Genomic DNA, 20,233 nt, shown 5'->3' with positions numbered 1-20,233 from the left:
ATATAGTCAGTAGCAATCAAAACCAGATGTTACTGACAATAAGGAACAAAGATAAAGTTTTTCATGCTTGAATGCAGATCTGCATTGGGGGAAATATACATGACTGTTGATGGCATTGTTATTTCACACTTCTTTCATTATAATGTATATTATTGTATATAAACCATGTTGTGCAGTTGTCTTAAGTGATTACATTAGATGCAGGAAATCAGAAGGACTATATCTGCGGAATCAAGAATTCATGAAGGGAGCCACAGGGTTTGTGAAATATTTGTTGGGGGGTTGGATGTCATATATATTTTGTCCTTATTACATTTGGGTTGGTAGATCTCGCTTATACTGTTGCATGCAATTTATAAGGGTTTCCTCTGCTTAGCACAGATTTTGGATAAATGGTGTTTAAATGTTGTATGATTAGTTTCAGTCCTTTAAAACTGCAGACTGCCCTGCATGCCTTGGCAGGAAGGTGGTATATAAATGCAATGAGTGAATGAATTGAATGAATTTTCAAATTTTACTTCCTCATTCTGGTTTCAAATGCTGACCAGGGAGATGCATATTTGGTTGGTCTAAACATACCCATTTTCACCTAATTCAGAACAATTTTCATCAAGTTTAGAATTACACCCAGAGGGAAACTGTGATTCCAAAGCTCAAATACATACCTAGCTCTATCTCTAATTTTTCTGTTAGTACTACTGCTGGAGGTTGCAACTCGGCTGCTAAGAAAATCTTGTGGTGATTTTTCATCTGTTGCAACAGGAGGAGCTGTGAGTTCACTGGAACAATAAAGGATGCTATGCTGTTGCTACACACCATAATATCAGACAAATAAGTATTTTGCCCACATAACAGAATAAAATGTAATCTGTACAAAAAAGTAGAAGTACGTATCACACGGGGAGCGAAGGAGCATGCCTGAAGACAGGGATGCCTACCCTTTTTCAATCAATGGGCCACACACCTGCTGTAGATATGGCCAAAATGGCCAACAGCCACTCCTTTACACAGATGTGCATGTGCACACAAACCCTCGCCACATTTACAGCACATGTACAGACCACACACACATCGCAGGCAAGTATGCACACTACATTTAGACGGCCCCTTCAAAGGTGCCAATTCTAAGGAGCCCAGATCCTTTCAGCCTCCCCCAAAATATTTTGGGGAGCCCTGCCCAAAAAATTGACTATGCTGATCCTCCCCAGCCTGCTCCATCACCGTCATGTGAGAGCACATGTAAGACGCCTCCCTCTGTCCCAGGGCACCCTCCTTCCTCCCCACCCCTCTGCGTCTTCAGCCTAGCGCTAGCACCCCACGAGCCCCTGCCATGGAGGGGACTTGGCTACTGGCACCTGCTGGCATCTGGGCGGGGAGAGGAGATGTAACTGGTCACGAAAAATGAAGGAGTATTCCTTCCTGAGCTCTAAGCCCTATTTGCAACAGTTGCTATTGCAAGAAGGCCCCGGAGCACAGGAAAGAGGAAGTGGTGCTGGATAGGAGAAGAAGCATCTTTCAAAGTAAATCAAGTTAGAGGCACCCAATTTTTGGGTTGCTGAACAAATGCGGGGGTGTCACCTGGGGACCCCTCAAGAGAAGAGTTTTTTTGTTGTTTTAAAAGCAAAATTATTGGGGGTTACAAAAATGCTCTTGGCAGTCAGGTCCAGCACACAGGCTAGCCAACCCCTATCCTAAGAACAGTCTAGGTGGTGTGTCAGCAGGAAAAAGCCTGTTGATGTACATGGGACTGGACTGAGGATCCTTTTGGGGTTGTGTGTTTTCCTTCTTATCTTTTCTACTTCTATGTATTCCTGTTCCTATTTTCAGTCTTTCCTGGAACATTTTCTTTTGTTTGCAAGATGGTTTCAACTTAAACTGCAGGTGTTGAGAAAGTTGCTTAAAAAAACCCAATGCACAACAACGCTTTGGCTAAAATGTGATGTTATTACAAATGTTCAGTAAGATAGGGGGGCAATCTTCAATACAACTGGCTGAGTATAGTGATGGAAAAATGAAATCTAAGTCACTCCATAAGTGCCAGGCCAGGATTGATGCATACTTAAATAAATAAATAAATTTCTATGCTGCCTTTCATCTGAGGATTGCAGGTTGGCTCACAATATAAAAATAGTAGAGAGCTGGTGGTTGCAGACACTGCTAATGACAGGAAAGAAGCTTCTGCCTAACTGGTTGGGTTGAATATTGTGCAAGAGGCTACTAAGGGTTTGGTACATGTCTGGTGCCCCCACCCCAAGGCTATGGTCATCTCATTTGATGGAACTAGAATGGCGTACTCTTCAGTGGCTGATGGTTAAGGTGCTGCAGTTGGTAATTGAATAATTTTAAACCTGGATCTAAGAATGCAAATGTCATGAATATTATTGTACAACATAAGGGTGTGCACATGTCCCCAGTTCAACCTTTGGCTTCTCCAGTTATAAAAGAATCAGGTAGCCTGAGATGCTGGAGAGATGCTGTCTGCCAGAGTAAACAAAACTGGGCTAGATGAGCAAATAGCCTGAACTGATATAAAAGACAGCTTCCTAAATTCCTAAATTAAAAGTGATAAAACCAAAATTATCCACAAATTGTAGATACTCTTCTGTGAGTGCAAAGGCTCTTGATCCAGATAGGTTTGCTAATGGAAGAGGAAGGAAGGGGATGTTTGCTGATTTTCCCTCCCTACAAAACCCCCTGCAAACATCTCCCAGAAATCTTTTTTGCAAGGTCCTCAATCTCGTGTAACATGCAATACGTGTCAGAGTAGTGTTTAACAGACTCACAGTTCTGGTGTTTTAGAATTTACTAAGATTATAGCACGGCGATCCTTAAGCTGCTGAGCACTGAGTTCCTCCAGTGACAGTAGTTTTACACCTGGTTTTACCTATGTAGGAGGATTAGAATGAAGCACAAGATGTAATTCAACGTAGGTTTCAAGGAAACTCAACTGTCTCTAGGTGAGCCACCAAAACGGTTAATCTTGCCCGGCTGCTCAGAGCAGCAGAGGATTGGCTTGGGAGTGTGCGGACAGACGGGCTCCTAGCCACTCCAAGCCAGAGGGGGCCAACCTAACAAACCCCTAGGTACGACCCTGACTGGAGCAGGCACAGCAGACTTTAGGGTTTGTAAGCTCTAATTTATATTTTAATAGAACCCTAAGGCCCACCAAGGTCAGAGCTAGAATGGGTATCAGTCCTGGAGTGGGTGTTTCTCAGCATACTGCCATGAATGGGCTGCCAACCAAGACTGACTGCCTCATGCATCCCCTCCCTGTGCTGTCATTTGAGCTGCAATTGGCTGGAAGTTGTCATTTTTTTATGCCTCACTGCATTGCAACTTGCCAGCCCATCAGCTAATGGAAGTATGATGGGTTGTTTCATGTATGTGAAGTCTTAGCTCGCAAATTATTTGAGGCATTATTGATACACAGGGTTTATAAATAGAGCAAGAAGACAGGCAGTAGTCCTCTGAAGATTTTAACATACTTAAAGTAAACTTACCTGTCCAAAGTCATAGAACCCATCTGTTATTATGTTGCTGGATGTTAAAAAACCCATTTGGCTATATTTCTGTGGAAGGTTGTGATCAAGTATTTTATCCAAAGCTGCATCACTGAAGTTGTTTTTGCGCCCAATGGACAGGTTAATTTCTTCAAGGATATCTAAAGCACTGTTCCAGAAACAGAAGTACACAATAAAAAGAGTTCTTTGTACTCTAACCCATTAAAAAAAATCTTATTCTACTATAATATAATGCCTATTAATATCTGATCTGATCTAGCCTGATCTGTTATGGCAAAGAGACTCATTCTGCAATTAGTTATGTCTGTTTTAGTTCTCTGTATAGTAGAACTAAGCCTTTTCTAGTCCTCTGTAGAGTAAGACCACTGTATAACAGTTACAGTGGTGCAAAACTGTGCCTGAATAAGCTGTGACATAATTTATCTCAATCAGAATTTAAGAAATTAAAAATACATCTCTATGTACAATAGTGAAATTCTCAGAGCAGGGATCCTTATGTAGTCAAAACAGCATTACCTGTACACATGGAGGTGGTTATCAGGAGGCTTGCAAAACTGCCAAGGTTTGTAGAAGTAAAAAAAATATTCAGGAGAAAAAAACTTCTGTGAGTGTGAAAGAGGGGGGATATGTAGGCAGAATGAAAAACCATTAAGGCTGAGGATGTTCAGGCACATAATGCTGGTTGCTGGTAGGAGGGAAATGTAAACTAAGGGAAGTGAGAATGTAATGGAGTATCCTGAAGAAGGCCATGGACAGCTGAATAGAACCCTGAACAGGAGCATTATACACACATGTAAATTCTTGATTACAAGTTCTGCAGTCACCATTAACAGTCACTTTGGGATTCCTACTACTCACCCTAGCCTGGTCATTGCAGCAGCGGTTGGATCATCGGCTGCACAAACCATAACAGCCCAACAGGCATTTCTTCGGACTTCATCATGTTTAGAATATAGGAGCTTAATAAGAGGCTCAAGTCCTCCTGAGTTCCGTAACTAAAAAAGAAAAAAAGATATATTGCTTGCTTGTCAAAGGATACATTCAGTAGGAATATTGTCAGCACTTGGCAACACTCTAGGCTGAAAAATGAAGGTTATGTCTGCACTGTGTTTGCTTCTCAGAACAAACTGAAGCAGAATAAATCCACCACCAGTACTGTATTAATTGTGTCAAGAGCATGCTGAAGAATACACTTGCAATAAAACACCAGTCCCTGGTGAGGCTCCATTGATATCCCTCAAATGAAGAAACCAGAGATTGAACATGGGATCTTCTGTATACAAAAGCATATGCTTCAATATGAAGCTATTACCCCACCTCTAGTTTGCTTCATTCATACCCCACCCCCAAACTTGCATAGTGCACCATGGTAAAATTTCCCTGCACAAATTTTATATACTGTAACAAAGACAGCACATACTTGGTTCCAACTTTTTATATAAGAACCACAAACTAGATCTTTTCTAGGAAGCATAATAAATGCACTGATTCAAGAAAGCCGCACAAAACAAAAGATACCAGAGTTCCCCCCCATCATGATTTTCAAAGCGGATTCTGCATGTATCTCACCTCAGTCCTGGCATCAGCATCACAACCAACTGCAGCGACGGTAAGAGCTGCTCGGCTTTGCACTATGCTGTTGGTGGAATGCAGTGGTTCTACAATTGCCATCATAATACCATGGCTCTGGATGCTGAGACGCAGAGGCTCCTGGGTGGCCAGGTTGGTGAGAACAGTAGCAGCACTTGCAACGACCCCATCTCTCTTAGAACTCAGAAGGTTGATCAGTGGCTCAATACCATCAGCTTCCGCCACTGCACTAGAACAGGGGATAAAAAGGGGACATCCCGAAATCTATCTTAATTTTTAAGCTGAGGAAAGAAAGCATCCTTAATGTATCCCTTTATAAGTCATCTCTATTGCTTATGCTAACATTCAAAAACCAGCGCAGATGCTCATGTGTATCAAGGCTGAAACATTTACAGCACATACACACGTTTCCTTAGATGTCCAATTGAGCCCAAGTAAGTGGGCACAGGATGTGCCATTTCCATTTCTAATCCTACCCTTTCTTCAGCCTGAACTTACCTATCAGTAGTGCAATCTAAGCAGAGGAATTCTTTTTGCATGCATGCATATTATTATTTTTGTAAAGAACATAAGCCATATGCCCAGTATCATTTCATAGTCATTTTATAGTAAGCTCATCTGTTTGTTAAACAAAACTTGGCAGAAGTGTTAGCACAGGAAATATACAGATGGAAATCTCAGTTGTCCATGTGCTCTGCTATTTATATCCTTGCTGTTAAGCACCAACCTCTACATGTTTACTCTGAATTAAGCCATAGAAAGTGTGCTTAGGACTACAGTCTTGCAGGAAAGGCCTGGTAATTTTTAGTCAGAGGTAAGGGTCACTGAGCACAATGGATTGGAGCCATAGGGCACAATTCTATACTAAGCTTAAGGGAGCAATCCTATACTTCCTGGGTGGGTGGCTGAGCTGCCATAGGATGTTTCACTTTCTGTGGGTGAAGAGGGGAGGTTCACAGGCAGAGACCTCTGCACTGCAACAGCTGTTACTCTATTGGCTGGTGGTGCTTCAAAGGCAGTAAGCCATAAACAGGGCATTCTGGCGATGGATCAGGGCAAGACTCAGATGTACAGAATTCAAAGCCCCCTTGTTCCTCTGACATGGCCCTGAAAGGGGCAAAAAGCACACCAGCTCTGGATCTTATTTTCTCAATTGGGGGGAGGTATTAGAAGACCCAGTTGGTGTGTGTGGAAATTCCACCCTACAACTTCTGCCCTGGCCATTGTGAACCATCAGAGCTTAGGAAGTAGCAGATTCTCCGTTTTAGTTTTGCTCTGTTAATGAAATTTTAATCTTCATCCATCAAAGGAAAAAACAGTCACTGGTCCAAGGTAGCTATTAATATTCCCCCATTTCAAATCAAGTAAATTTGTTAAATTTACTTTTAACACTTTTATCTGACTCTAACTCAAAGGAGTTCAGAATTTGATTTCCAAGTTTAGAGAGTCAGGCCCGCTTAGCTTCAACAGCTAAATTACCCATGTCCTTCATTCAGACCAGTCCCTGAGAAACATGGTTCCAGCTAAAGAATCTCAAGCAGAAGAATGCACTGTGCATACAATATGGTATGTGAGAATCTCTGCCTTCTGTCAACAGAAATTCCTCAATTATGAACAATTTAATATCTATGCTTACTTTCATAAATGTTTTTGATGGTGTGTAATAGTAGTAAAAACAACAACTTTATTATTTGTACCCTGGCCATCAGACTGGGTTGCCCCAGCCACTCTGAAACATAATAAAACTTCAAAAATTAAAAACTTCCCTACACAGTGCTGCCTTCAGATGTCTTCTAAAGGTTGCATAATTACTTATCACCTTGTAAACATTTAGAAAATTATTTCCCTTTCATATTAAGCTTAGTGATTAAGTTTTGATAGCTAGCATTTTTATTCTACTGTGTGATCATTTTATTGTAAGTTCATGATTAAATGCTTCGTTTTATACCCTACAATAATTTATCTCCTGAATCACTGCCTACAAAATCCAAATGAATCTTGGGGGCAAGGATAAAATTTAACATGCTGCCACCATGATAGTATGAATCACTAAATACTAATATTTTATTCAGTGTATTCTGAAGGCCTAAGGCCAGGCTATAGGACAAAACATTTTTTGATTCTGGATCTGGTTAAAAGATCCTGATGTTTCTTCTTAAAAGGTACAACTGTATACCTTAACTAGGGAATAAGTCCCACTGAACACAGTGGGGTTTACTTGCAAGTAAATGTGCACTGGACCGCAATGTTAAATATTAATCCAAGTAATTAGGCAGTCTATTGAAAGATGGATACAATCTGTTGGAAATTCCCAAAGAACCAACACAGGAAATACATTAAATGGTGTTTAGAAGCAAATACAGTATTTAGCATAAAAATAAAAGAAAGTGACAAAACAGTGGCTTTAACCTTGTTCTAGCTAGCAACACCCCCTTTCTGGATTGTAGGAAGAACAGGGATGAAAAATCTGTAGTCTAAGGTCCATTTCACAGTCAGTCTTAAGCTTTAGGCAAAACACATACCCTAGACTACAAGTCTTCAAGGGCATGGAAGTTTAAAAGAGGCAGAAAATAATGAAAAGTCTTCACAGATCCACACTTAACCCAACCAATGACAACAAATAAAAGACAAGTTCAGCTATACCTTAAATAAGAAAATACTTTCCTGAGTGGAGGCGGAGAAGAATTTCCACTTATAATGTGGACTCATTAGAAGTCTGTGAGTCGTAGTGACTTTAGAAGGCATGATTCTGAAAAGAACCAGTAGTCCATCTCAGATGAATTTTGACTACATTGGCCAGCAGAGGCTTTCTAGGATAGGGAGATTTCCCAGTTCTATGTGGAGATGGCAGGTGTTGAACCTAAGACCTTCTGCATACAGAACATGTGCTCCACCACTCAATTACATCCTCTATTTTTAGGATGCCCATACTCATACTCATGCTGATGCAATGAGGACTCATATTTTAAAGATCCAAGGTCCTGATCCTGCATATTTGGAAATATGGAAACAGGATATAAGACTGTTTCTTTTTCACAACTCTTTGGTAGTCCCACCTATAAGAATATGGTCCTGTGGGAACATGAGATGTACTGTAGTTGGGTCAGAATAGTGGGATCTTCTAGAAGCTTGATGGGTCTTTTTCTTCTAGCTTTAATGAAAATTAAAATTTAGTCTTTTGAACCTCCCAATCTTCAGAGTCCTACAAAATTAAAGGAGGGATTCTGTGCCCAGTGTTTTGAGCCAAAGTATAACTTGGCATTCTTTTGTACAAAGACAAGGAGCAAATATGTCCTACAGCAGCTGGTATGTGGCGGCTGCTGCTGCTGCTGATTAACACCTTATACTCCTTTTAAATGTGTTTGTGGGAGGGGTGGGGTGTTCATGGTTTGTGGGTTTTTTGCTCTTGTTTTTATCATGTATTTTTTGTTTTTATATTTTTATGTTGTGCACTGCCCTGAGATCTACAGATGAAGGGTGGTGTGCAAATTTTACTACTACTACTACTACTTCCAACTATATTTCTTTGCTCTAACCATAACAGATACCTACTACTCAGGATACCACTTCATGCATCTGATGAAGTAAACTGTAATCCACAACAATTTATGCCGTAATAAATGTATTTGTCATCAGATTCTTCTTTATTGTTGCTGTGAGAGACTAACATCGCTTATCCCTCTGGGATATTGGCGTACACATTGTGTTAAGTTCTGCAGGCCGTCACTAGGGGTCAGTGTTAAGTCACACATTACTACAACAGAGGCGAGCTAGTAGTTTATTCCAGACCTCAAGCACAGAAGGACAGTAAGTTTATGGGGGAAACATGACATTATATAAAAAAATCTCAAATTATCTTTTAAAAACAAGGTTCAGTAGAATATTCACAATTTAGATACAAACTCAACAAGAATGTTGTCTGCAGCAGCATTATCTCTATTTTATCTGATTCAACAAACCATATGCCACTTGTAGTCCTACTTGTGGGGGAAGAGTTTAATGTGCTGTTTGGTGGTTGCACTTGGCTGCTGCTACTCATAAAGCACTTCCTGAAATCTCGAATGATGTTTGAGGCATTTCTGATGAACGCAGAGTTTATATTTGCATTTTGGTACAAGGGGACAGCTTATGGCTATGTGCTCAATAAATGCTGAAGGTCTGAAATGAAATTGATAGCCTGTAGCTAAGGCTGAAGTAGAAGGGTTTGTATTACACCATTGATACCATCCAGTCTAATGACTTGATGATTCTTACACCAACAGGAATATCTTGTAAGAAACTGTCACGAAAACTTCTTCTGGTATGTCTTTGTTCTTCTGATAAAGTGGCATTTCTGTAAGTCCTGTTCCATTCTACATGTGCAAACAGCATGGGATTCCCAATAATTATGGTGATGTGGCTATTCTAGCTGTTGCATTCAAATAAAAGACAGTCCTCAGATCAATGGGACACCAAAAGATGACAGAATTTCATTTGTTTTGAAATCATTTCCGCTATGTTCGATCTGTGATAAACTGCTCATATAAACAGATATATCCAGAACTGTCTTTACTAATTATTGGCAAATTAAAGTCAGCTTTCTGTGACTTTTCCAGTAATGATTTCTGATATGAAGTTTGGAATTTTAAGCCTGGAAAAACTAGGTAGGCTCCCATAAATGAGTTATGTGGGCAGACTGAAGGTTGCACATGGTTCAGCTTATCAATTTGTGTTAGCCACTGAGCATAGCAATGCTAAATATCGTGGATACAAATACAGTGAATTCAACTTGGCACAACATATTGTTGCATGCAACCCCAATCTCCAAGCAGTGCGATAGTCCACAGGTTTCAGGTGCTTATCTAGGATTTGTGTTTCCTTTTGAGATAAGGCACAGTTGCCATACGTCCAAAATTTCCTGGACATAGCCAGTATTCAGCCCTTGTAAACAGCGTCCAAGCGGAAATTGCTGAAATGTCTGCGAAAATCCAGATGTATGGTAGCCCATGTCGTAGTGTTGTTTTTGGTGATTGTCATTTAAAATAGCTCAAAAACCTCAGGTTCTTGCAATTTTGCCAAAAAAAGCTCCAAAACTTTGGTGTTTTTCTGTTATATGGTTTATTTACACAAAAGTACAAATTGAGGCTACGATGGAGAGATTCACAGCATTAACACCCACAAAGCATCTTGTTTCTCCCATAGTTGCAGCCTTGGATCCAGACATTGCTCTTTGACTCTGCAGCTTGCTGCTTTACTTCTAGGTCACATCACTCCAAACTGTCAACACTAAACTCTAGCTTCATCCTTCCAACTAACCATGAGTCCAGACTCTAAAATTAATTAACTGTATAAACCACTAGTTCCCATCCCTGTGTCAAAATTTATATTATAAGTCATAGTAAGCAGGAAATTGACTTTTTGCTTATGAAAACTATTAAGCTCCATATCTAAAATTGATACAAATAATACAACTTAAGAACTAATTCAGGTCAGTTCATCCTTAATATTTATGTGACAGTCAGTGTTTTCTCAAAATATTTCAAAGAGAATTAAAACAAAAACAAAACCCTGACACAACAAACTAATGAAACAAAGTCATTTATTCTAGTATCCTCCGTGCAGTGAAGAGTGAACAGTGGTAACTTGTTACCAAGAATAATTAATATTTATGACAGTAATTTAAATCCAGTATAGGTAAAGGTAAAGGTACCCCTGCCCGAGCGGGCCAGTCTTGACAGACTCTGGGGTTTGTGCGCCCATCTCACATCTATTGGCCGGGGGCCAGCGCTGTCCGGGGACACTTCCGGGTCACGTGGCCAGCGTGACAACGCTGCTCTGGCGAGCCAGAGCCGCACACGGAACGCCGTTTACCTTCCCGCTGGTAAGCGGTACCTATTTATCTACTTGCCCCCGGGGGTGCTTTCGAACTGCTAGGTGGGCAGGCGCTGGGACCGAGCAGCGGGAGCGCACCCCGCCGCGGGGATTCGAACCGCCGACCTTTCGATCGGCAAGCCCTAGGCGTTGAGGCTTTAGCCCACAGCGCCACCCGCGTCCCAGGCAAATCCAGTATAATATTAGCCTAATCTTTGTTTTACAGAAGCTGTTTATGTTGGCAGGTTTTGGGAGCTTGTTAAAATATAAATAGCACTTAGAAGGCAACTACTTGCCTCATTTTACATTTAACAACTTATATAATACATATATTGTGTATTAATAAATAACTTAACACATGGTTCAATCTCAATAAAAGTGGTACCAGTAGAACAGAATGACCAATAGATGGCAGTGATACTGTAAATTAATTTCCAGCCTATTAAATCAGTGGTTTGTTTTAATAGTGAACTGCTGGTACCGTTTTGATTATTTTATAATTGGATTGATGGTAAATCAACCAGCACACACAAGTTTACCAAGGAGATGCTCATGGACTTTGCAGCAGTAACATGAGTGCCTCCTTGGGGTCAGATTTTCAGTCAAGCTTTTATCTGAAACCGAGATGGAAAACATGAGCCTAGCTCATGTTTTTCTACAGCCTAGCTCACATTTACCTTTTCCTTTCTTGGCTTTCTGAAAATCCACCTTTCATTTTGGAGGCTGAAATTTCTTTGAAAATGTGGCTCTGGACATTCAGTCTTATGCTTTCCTTTGCTTATGCTTGCTTTAGCTAATACATAGCAAGCCATGATATGTTGCTATAACCAAAGGAGCAACCTATGGCAGGCAAGTAGGACTGTACAAGCCCTTTGCATCCTGTACCAAAAGCGTTGTTCTATACACAAATCTGTGATACTTTAAACATGCTTGAAACAACAAATTAGGCATCCTTTAAAAACAACAACAACCTGACACAGATTAGTCAGGAGAGAATATAATCTTAGGATGAAGTGACTTCTCTCCCAACAGACAAATGTTTAAACTTGAAAACATTTTACCATCATTAATACATGGTTGTTTCCCTCAGGACAGGCAAAGCCTCAATGGGAGAGATGTTGTTAGCACACATTGGCCTGGTTCACACACAACACGTAAGTCAATGTGTGTTTAGTTTAACCAACAAACCAAGATCTTAAGCCATTGTTTGTTGTTGGCTTATGAAACTTGGCTTGTTATAACTATGGCTTTTTATTACAGGCAAACCCAGCATGGTTTGTTTGCTCACCCTGCTTCAGATGCCTGCCAAACAGTGGAAAAAAGGTACCAAAAAAGACCACTATTAAGGTGAAGCAGGTCTCTCTGCCACTTTGACCAAAGAACCCGCTCCTAACTCTGCCTGGCAACAGGCTTCTTCCCCCATCCCACTTTTCCATTACACTCCATTCTTCACAAGGCAGACAGCTTCATTTTGTAGCTGCTGTCCAATAGCAGAAAGTTTGAAATGACTACAACCCAGCACTCCCTACTAAATCTAAAATGGGATGTAAGCAGCAAACTGAAATGATCAGTACATAATGATACTCTAGTCTACCCTATTAACTTGTAGCAATCACACACACACACACACATACAGAACAGTTGTTGGGGATAAAAGTAAGCATTCACATAGGTAAAACTGGGAAGGTTAAGAAAGTTCAAACTCCTTATGGCATAGAAATCTAATCCTTGGAGGGGCACAAAAAACCTTTGCCCGCAATTTGCAACTCATGGCTGCAGGGTAATTAGCACCTCCTGTGCAAACACCTGATTTGCAATCCACATTGTGCCCTGAAGCCTCAGTTCTGTTTTCACAAACCCAGGAACAATATTCCCTGACTTTGGTGGCCTGGAGTTGTTACTTGCATTAGGTATATGCTTCTAGAGATGGGCTTGCCAGACTTCATAATAGAGGTTTTGAGATATTGCTTCCCATGTTATCCATTTTCTGGCATAATGCACAACCTAAATGATGGTTTGATCAACAGCAAAGACCCTACAGTATGGGCTGCAAATAGTTTTTAACACAAACTGCCTTCCTGACTGAGGAGCAATCACAAGATACCTAATACATGTAGTTGTTTGACTCTGAACAGATGGCCTCCCAGAGATTAAAGACTTAATTCTGGTCAGATGAGGAGGCTGTGGTGTGCATATATCTGTGGATCTCATCTCATGTACTCTCACATGAGAGGCACTTTCACACTGGTTTCAGAAAGATATTATTTTTACTTGGCTGTCTGTGGAGATGCACCAGTGAAGCTACCACTATATTATCACCCAGTGCAAGGAGAAAATTAATGCCTTCAAGATGTTCAAGGATGTCACTACTCACCACCCAAGGTGATGCCTTCTTATGAAAAACTGGCGACCATCCTTTTCAATAGAAAAGGTATGACTCCAGGCTACACTGTGAATAGTGGTATCAGTGTTCCCAACCAGCATCAGCTGAATAGACCCAAACCAACCAAAGAGTCTACATTTAAGCAAACCTCATCAGTCATGCTAGGAACACCTGGCCAGTAAAGGTGGATGCCTTCACCCTCTTCAGGAACAAGTGCCAACTCCGCCAAGGCCAATACTTTCAAGGCCCCCCCCCCCACTTCCTTGGGCTGCCTCAATGTCTTCAGGAATAATCTGTGCTTGCTTAGACCAGAGGTAGTCCCTGCATCCTCACCTCATCTTCATTTATAACATGTGCTGGCTGCTTTACAGCAGTGCTAAGTGGGCAGAAGCAGCTTGGAATGACCACCTGTAGGGATCAAGCAGTACAAGGTCATCCCAAAATCCTTCACCAACTCTTATGAGTCACTGATACCAATAACAGAAGTCCAGCCCTCATGACACCTCCACTCTCTTTGTGTACAAAGGCCACCAACATCCATCAAGGTAACAACAGTCCTCCAAAATTAAGGATTTACTGCTCCTCTTGTTTCCATCCAAGAGGAAGACCAGGTTGAGGAGGTGGTTACTGCAGTGGGTACAAATAACAGAGAGCAGATTTATGTTCATCGGGAATGTGCAGAGAGAAGGCAGATTATAGTTCAGGCAGCTGTACGCTCCCTAAGAATAAGTGATTGTAGCTGCAGTGATGATGACCTGCATGGAGAAGACACAGAAATGAAGGATAATTTGTTGACACCAAGGAAGTGCACTCTAGTGAAGGATAAAGAAGAAGATACCTATGAGCTCCCATCACCACCATTTGTTTCTGTACTGCTATTACAGTGCTTTTTATGCCTTTGGAAGTGCAGCAGTGTACTATTAACTCCAGTTAGTGAATTCACAACCAGATAGCATGGGAGAAAAGAGACAACATGGAGAAGACACTGCTTCTTCTTAAAAGCAGACTGAAAGTATTATATCCTGCATATGACCAGAAAAACTACCCCAGCTCCCCTTCCTCACTGTCATAACCAAACTGCTACTACATTACTGCCCCTTTTTTAAGCACACTGCACATGGGCCAGTAAATAAAAACTTCACACACGTTTACAGCACGACCACATACCACAATAAGAATGACTAGATGGGAAAAGGTGACATGCCCAGGACCTCAATACTCTAGCAACCGGTTATCATTGAAGCCCAGCATCAAATCCTTCATCTTCCCCAAGGGGGATTCTAGAGAGCATCTACATCAGCCCACCCTCTTGAGGGTTGGTTTTTACAGGACAGCATTGTACCAATCAACTTTACAATTGTTTTCCAACTTGAGAGCTGAGCAAAGCAATTCCAGCAGGCTTGGGCCCTAGAGGCCAATACCTGGTTCTTTATATGTGAGCCTAGCTACAATTGACATTAACTGAAGAGCCACAAGAAAGGAGTATCAGAGTCAATATCTACTGCATTTTTTCAGAAAACAGAAAAGTGGGTTGAATAATGACTACACATGATGAATGATGTTTCGTCTGGTAATGTTAAATTAATGTCAGTGGCTATTAGAGCCGAGTGAATAATTTGTGACATGAAATGTATCCGATGAATTATGTCTCTTTCTCTTCATGGAATATCTATGAGCCAATCACTTTCTCCATTTCATTCATTATTTGAGATACTCCAAGAAACCTTTTGCAAATTTCATTGCTTTAAGTCTTTTGACATTTGAACTACCTTGCTCATTTGTGATTGTTCATGTAAGGCACATATGGTTTTATTTCTGACTGAGTGAACACAGCCCTTATAATCTGGATACAGATGGAAATAAATGGAGGAGAAAAAGTGTATATGTATGCGCATATGTGAGTATGTATGCCCACAACTGTTTTTTATGAAATTTCATGCTTAACTCAAGATGAACACACCTGAAACAAGTTCAGTTCATAAATCCTGATCAACTGTTGACTGGCCAGTGTAATCATTGCTGTTAGTTTCTCATAAAATTCTCTAAATGACCATCTAAAATGCTGCTTTATAGGCACATTCAGTCAACCAAGGCAACAATCCACAGCATTAGACTCTGTTTCCCCCTTCTTTTGTGGAGTAGCTTGCAATGAGGGATGGAAGAAGAGAAATAACTAGATCTAAAAGGACTACCAAGTGGAAAGTTAGTATTGAATTGAACTTAATTCCCTAACTTTGTTATACACGGTTATGTGTATATGTACCATATATTACACTGATCAAACACCCTAGTATGAATCCAATAGCTTCAATAGAAACAGTCTGCACTGTCAACAAGATTCCTTAACAACAGAAGATGAACATCAATAGTATCTTCCCTCCTGCAGCAAAAAACTATGTAAGATAAAGTTAACCCATGTCAATGGTCTTCACCCTGTTTGGAGATCCCTGTGACTTTTTTAAAGACATTCAAGTTCAATCGCACATTTAATGCAACATATCCCATTTTATTTTCTTATATTTATAGCCCACCTTCCTTCCATCATTGAATCCAAGGTGGCATACATGTGGTTCCCAAGCAGTCACCTATCCTGGCAATGACTAGATGTGTACCTGTTAAGCTTCAGCAAAGTGATAGCTTAGTATATATCCAAACCATATTGTGTAATTCCATGTAGAAATAAAAGTTTAGATACGGGGTTTGATCCAGACCTCTGTATGTGTCATGCCTGTGCACAGGGATTTCCCCCTATCCCTCATCACATGTTCACAGCTGCATGTGCTACATACCACACTAGGTCATTTCAGGGAATGGAGACCTCACAATCTAGCCCACCAGCTTTATTCAGCCAAAAAATGCTTCAGTATTCACAGAAAGAGGAAATTCCTAAAGCATGGATCTTTAGGAGAGCTACAAAATGTTTCATGAACTCCCCCCCCCCCACAATGTATTATAATTTTTAGCCTCGTTTTCTAAAAACTTCCCAGGTGTGCAATGATGCACATCAGGAAACATACATATTATTTCCAGTTTTCTTACAAAAACACCTAGCTGGTTTCACACACTACACTGGATTTGCATATAAATAGTCAAGAAAAATGATGGTAAAACTTTGACAATGGTCTATTCAGTGAATAGCACAGGAGCCAGGATGTAAAGCAAAATGGAGGTAACAGGACAATATGCCACCTAGAAATTTCACAGAGGTAAAATATACGTCCTGATAAATGTGTTCAACAATTCTTTATTCCTCTTGAGCTTACCTTGCATTGGCAGGGTGAGCTGTTGTCAGATTAACTAGAGCAGTAGCAGCAGCTTCCTTTACCTCTTCATTGTCGCTGCTTAGCAACTGAACTAGCTGGGGAATTCCTTTGGAAAAATAATAATAATTGTATGTATGCCGTCTCAAATTAGCCATGGCAAAACTGCAGATTGGTAAATATTTTCTTACGGATCATAAGTTCTACCTCCACCATAACCGATTTACCTAGCATTCCAATGGTTTGTTTACTAGCTAAATTCTCACACATAGCAGTGATTGCTTGAGAAGCAGCTATTTTAGTTCCATCATTATCGGTTCCCAAAAGGGTGACTAGACATTTTTCAACTTCTTGTTCATTCAGGATTTTTCTGTTTTCAGCTGCGCATAAAGAAGAAGAACAATAATAATCAGCAACATCAAATGTTAAATAGGAAGGGGAATGAAAGATCAAATTTTCATGCAGATTATGTCACTAGCAAACGTTTGTTTCCATTCAGCACAACATCAAAACACAGTGTATTAAAATGCACTTATAAAGTGTCATACCCTTAAGCTGAATACAGAACCTCACACTAACTTGGTTAAGTTTGCTGAAATATGGGAGTTTTTAAAGCAGGTCAAAAAGCATTTCACTTACCAGCAATAAGCACTTGAGCTAATAACAACCAATTATATTCCCTTTAAAAACAACAACCCTAAATTTATTCAGAATCAGAACATGCATGCCCCGCTTCCTGGCAATATATCCTCACTAAGGGGTACTAATAGGAGCAATGTACATGAAAATTAAAGAAGTCAGTTTTTGAGTGGAGATGCTGTATATCTGACAGTTGCTGTATAATTCAAATTAGTGCATGGACTAGCTACCATAGGATGGTAGTTTAAAAAAGTGCATTATGCCTTTTTCACAGATTCATACACTCTTAATTCCTATCTAGACAAACAGGAAGAAGGCTGTGAATGCTCCCTGTTTCATCACCAGAGACAAAACACTGGGGGGAATGCTCCACAGTTTGACATCATTGCAATTCACATGTGGGTGTCACAGTGAGGACAAGCCCACAGATTCCCCCATTCAGGGCCAGCTTGCAAGGGCCAGAGTGAAATGATTACACTCTGAATATTGCAGCATAACAGTTTGCCTTTCCAGTATAAAATTAAGGTTTTATCGAATGCTGCAGCTCTGCACAAGGCAAGGGGAAACAAGAAGTGGAAGTGTCCCCCTCATACACATAACATCATGCAGCTTATGAGAATTTATATAACCTAACTTATTCTTTTACCTTAATATGAGAAATATCCCCTGAATCCTAGAAGGTTTATCTTATAACCCTCGCCCCGTTTGGTTAGCTTTCAACAGCCATACAAAATTAGTGCACTAAAGGGACAGACAAATATACTCCAAATAAATATTATACTATGTGCCTCATAAAGCTGCCCAAAGCAAGAAAGCCCTTGTTGGCAGAGTTTTGTATATCTGAACTGCTCCCTTTCATGTTTATTCAAAGGAATACTTAAGCACTTACATAACCTTAAGCAGACAGCCGATCTGCTAAGTCCTATTGACAAGTAGCTAAAAGGATCAAGGCTTAGATTTAATTTTATACTTGTTCTATTTTGGAAACTGAGAAATGTCACCTAAAAGAGGTTTTATACCAAAAAATGAACCTTTCCTTCAGCTTAAATATATTTACTTTATACAGTGTGTTTAATAATAAAAGTTAAGGAAGTTCAACAGATTATTAAGCAGTCTGGTTACCTTTTTAAAGTCCAAAATGTACATATTTATATTTGATTTGATGTTCAGAACATTCATAGAAAAAGCTAGACTAGAAATAAAAGGCATTAGAAATCTAGCTGCTCCACTTTCTCAATTTTGCACCTTAAAAGGTGCACCCTTTCATATGCGGTTTGGTGGAGGAGATGTTTTGTGTTTGTGTTTTTTTGCTTGTTTGCTTTTGTTTTACAGGATTCAATAGGTTCTGGGAGAATTCTCAACAAAAGCAGACACAAGGTTTGCCACACCACTGACATGTAACTGCAAACACTCTAGAGATGGCATTAATTGGGATTACAAATTGGCTTGACACATAATGGACTTTGCCTCCGGCTTGATCCTTGCCAAACTTGTGTGTAATCCCTGGTAATGGTCTCTTGGGGGGGGCGTGTCTCCATACTTCAGTCATTTGTTTTTGATAAAGTGAGTTCAATGTCCCTTAGTACCTGGAACAAAAGTGTTTATTATCCTGACTATTTCCTAAAAAGCAGGTACAATCCTGTTTTAATAATAAAAATAATAAACCACACATTAGATATAAAACATATTTACATTCTACATAAAGGGAAATAATGTTTGCTTTAATTGTTGAAAGAGAAAATGAAAACCATCAGAAGGACTAGACATGCATTTCATATCCTATTACACTGGCAATGCAGCATTGGTTCTACTGATGTAGGTTACTAGAGAATAAGTCCCACTGAACATGGGGCATGCATCAACATCAGTAGGAATGGACTCCACACCTCTTAATAATGGAATCCTGTTGGAAGGACAAATTAATACCTTCCAACATTTCATAAATGAAAGTACAGTGGTACTTTGGGTTACATTCGCTTCAGGTTACATACACCTCAGGTTACAGACTCTACTAACCCAGAAATAGTGCTTCAGGTTAAGAACTTTGCTTCAGGATGAGAACAGAAATCGTGCTCCGGCAGAAATGCGGTGCAGTGGCAGCAGGAGACCCCATTGGCTATAGTGGTGCTTCAGGTTAAGAACGGACCTCCGGAACAAATTAAGTACTTAGCCTGAGGTACCACTGTAGGCATCTTCTCTAATACCCCAGTTTTCATACCAAAGACCAATGTCTCAGGGCTCCCATTGCCACCTTTACATACTGCTGAAAGCTACACTTTATCTGTTGCTGCTCATTAACTGTGTAATACTTGCCCTCTGCTAGGGATATGGGAGAAATTTGATTCAGTTCACATCTAAAGGCGAAACAACCTACTTTGCACTTTCCAAAACAATACAAAAACTGAAACATACCAATCCTTCTGCAGTTGCACTTCTCTGAGTTTTGTGTTGCAGTTCTCCAGCCAATGAATATATTCAAAAATTCTATTGGTGTAATGTTTCCATAAAAACAATTTCACTGGTGAAAATAACCTTTAAAATGCTCTGTTTTAGGGGAACTATGTATATTTTTTGTATATACATATATAATACAATCATAATGTAGATACAGATATGTATATTAACTCAGTGTACAGCAACTGTGAAAAGGGCAAATGTTATGCAAAGGATCAGGACAAAAGCTAACCAGAACAAAACTCCCAATGTCATAATTCTTTTATGCAAATCTACTGTGCAAAAGCATGTGACATACTGGGTACAGTTCTGGCTGCCACAACTCAGTTGCACCCATGCTAGTTTGTTGCAGACTAGGCAAAACAAAAGTTTTATACTTCAGACTACATTTATTTCATTCATAAAGAAAGGCTGAAAGAAGTTACATAGAGTTATATCCAGAGATACAGTGTAACAGGTCGTTGTTCTTGACAGAAATCTATTACAGCCTATTGTGCAGCTCCTCTTATTTTTTAACAATGTCTGTGGGGTACAGC

General features: G+C 40.1%; 2 protein-coding genes across 6 annotated transcripts in view; one reads left to right on the top strand and one right to left on the bottom strand.

The window, feature by feature from the left end:
* PIP4K2A (phosphatidylinositol-5-phosphate 4-kinase type 2 alpha) overlaps positions 1–20,233 on the top strand; it is a 204,459-nt gene that overhangs the window by 50,052 nt on the left and 134,174 nt on the right. The gene's annotated exons all lie outside the window — the stretch shown is intronic.
* The window catches only part of ARMC3 (armadillo repeat containing 3), a 64,882-nt gene that overhangs the window by 10,809 nt on the left and 33,840 nt on the right, over positions 1–20,233 (bottom strand). The window contains exons 10-16 of the mRNA XM_082193669.1: positions 16,832–16,984; positions 16,608–16,713; positions 5,091–5,340; positions 4,380–4,516; positions 3,501–3,669; positions 2,784–2,884; positions 666–779 (exon numbers count right to left, since the gene is read on the bottom strand). Coding sequence (XP_082049795.1) covers positions 666–779; positions 2,784–2,884; positions 3,501–3,669; positions 4,380–4,516; positions 5,091–5,340; positions 16,608–16,713; positions 16,832–16,984 — 1,030 coding nt within the window. The remainder of the gene's footprint in view (positions 1–665; positions 780–2,783; positions 2,885–3,500; positions 3,670–4,379; positions 4,517–5,090; positions 5,341–16,607; positions 16,714–16,831; positions 16,985–20,233) is intronic.

Source organism: Podarcis vaucheri, assembly GCF_965113315.1.
Source record: "Podarcis vaucheri genome assembly, chromosome: 12".
In the NCBI taxonomy this organism is placed as follows: domain Eukaryota; kingdom Metazoa; phylum Chordata; class Lepidosauria; order Squamata; family Lacertidae; genus Podarcis; species Podarcis vaucheri.
Note: the sequence above shows the minus strand (reverse complement) of the source record. Positions and strands in the feature narration are given on the sequence as shown.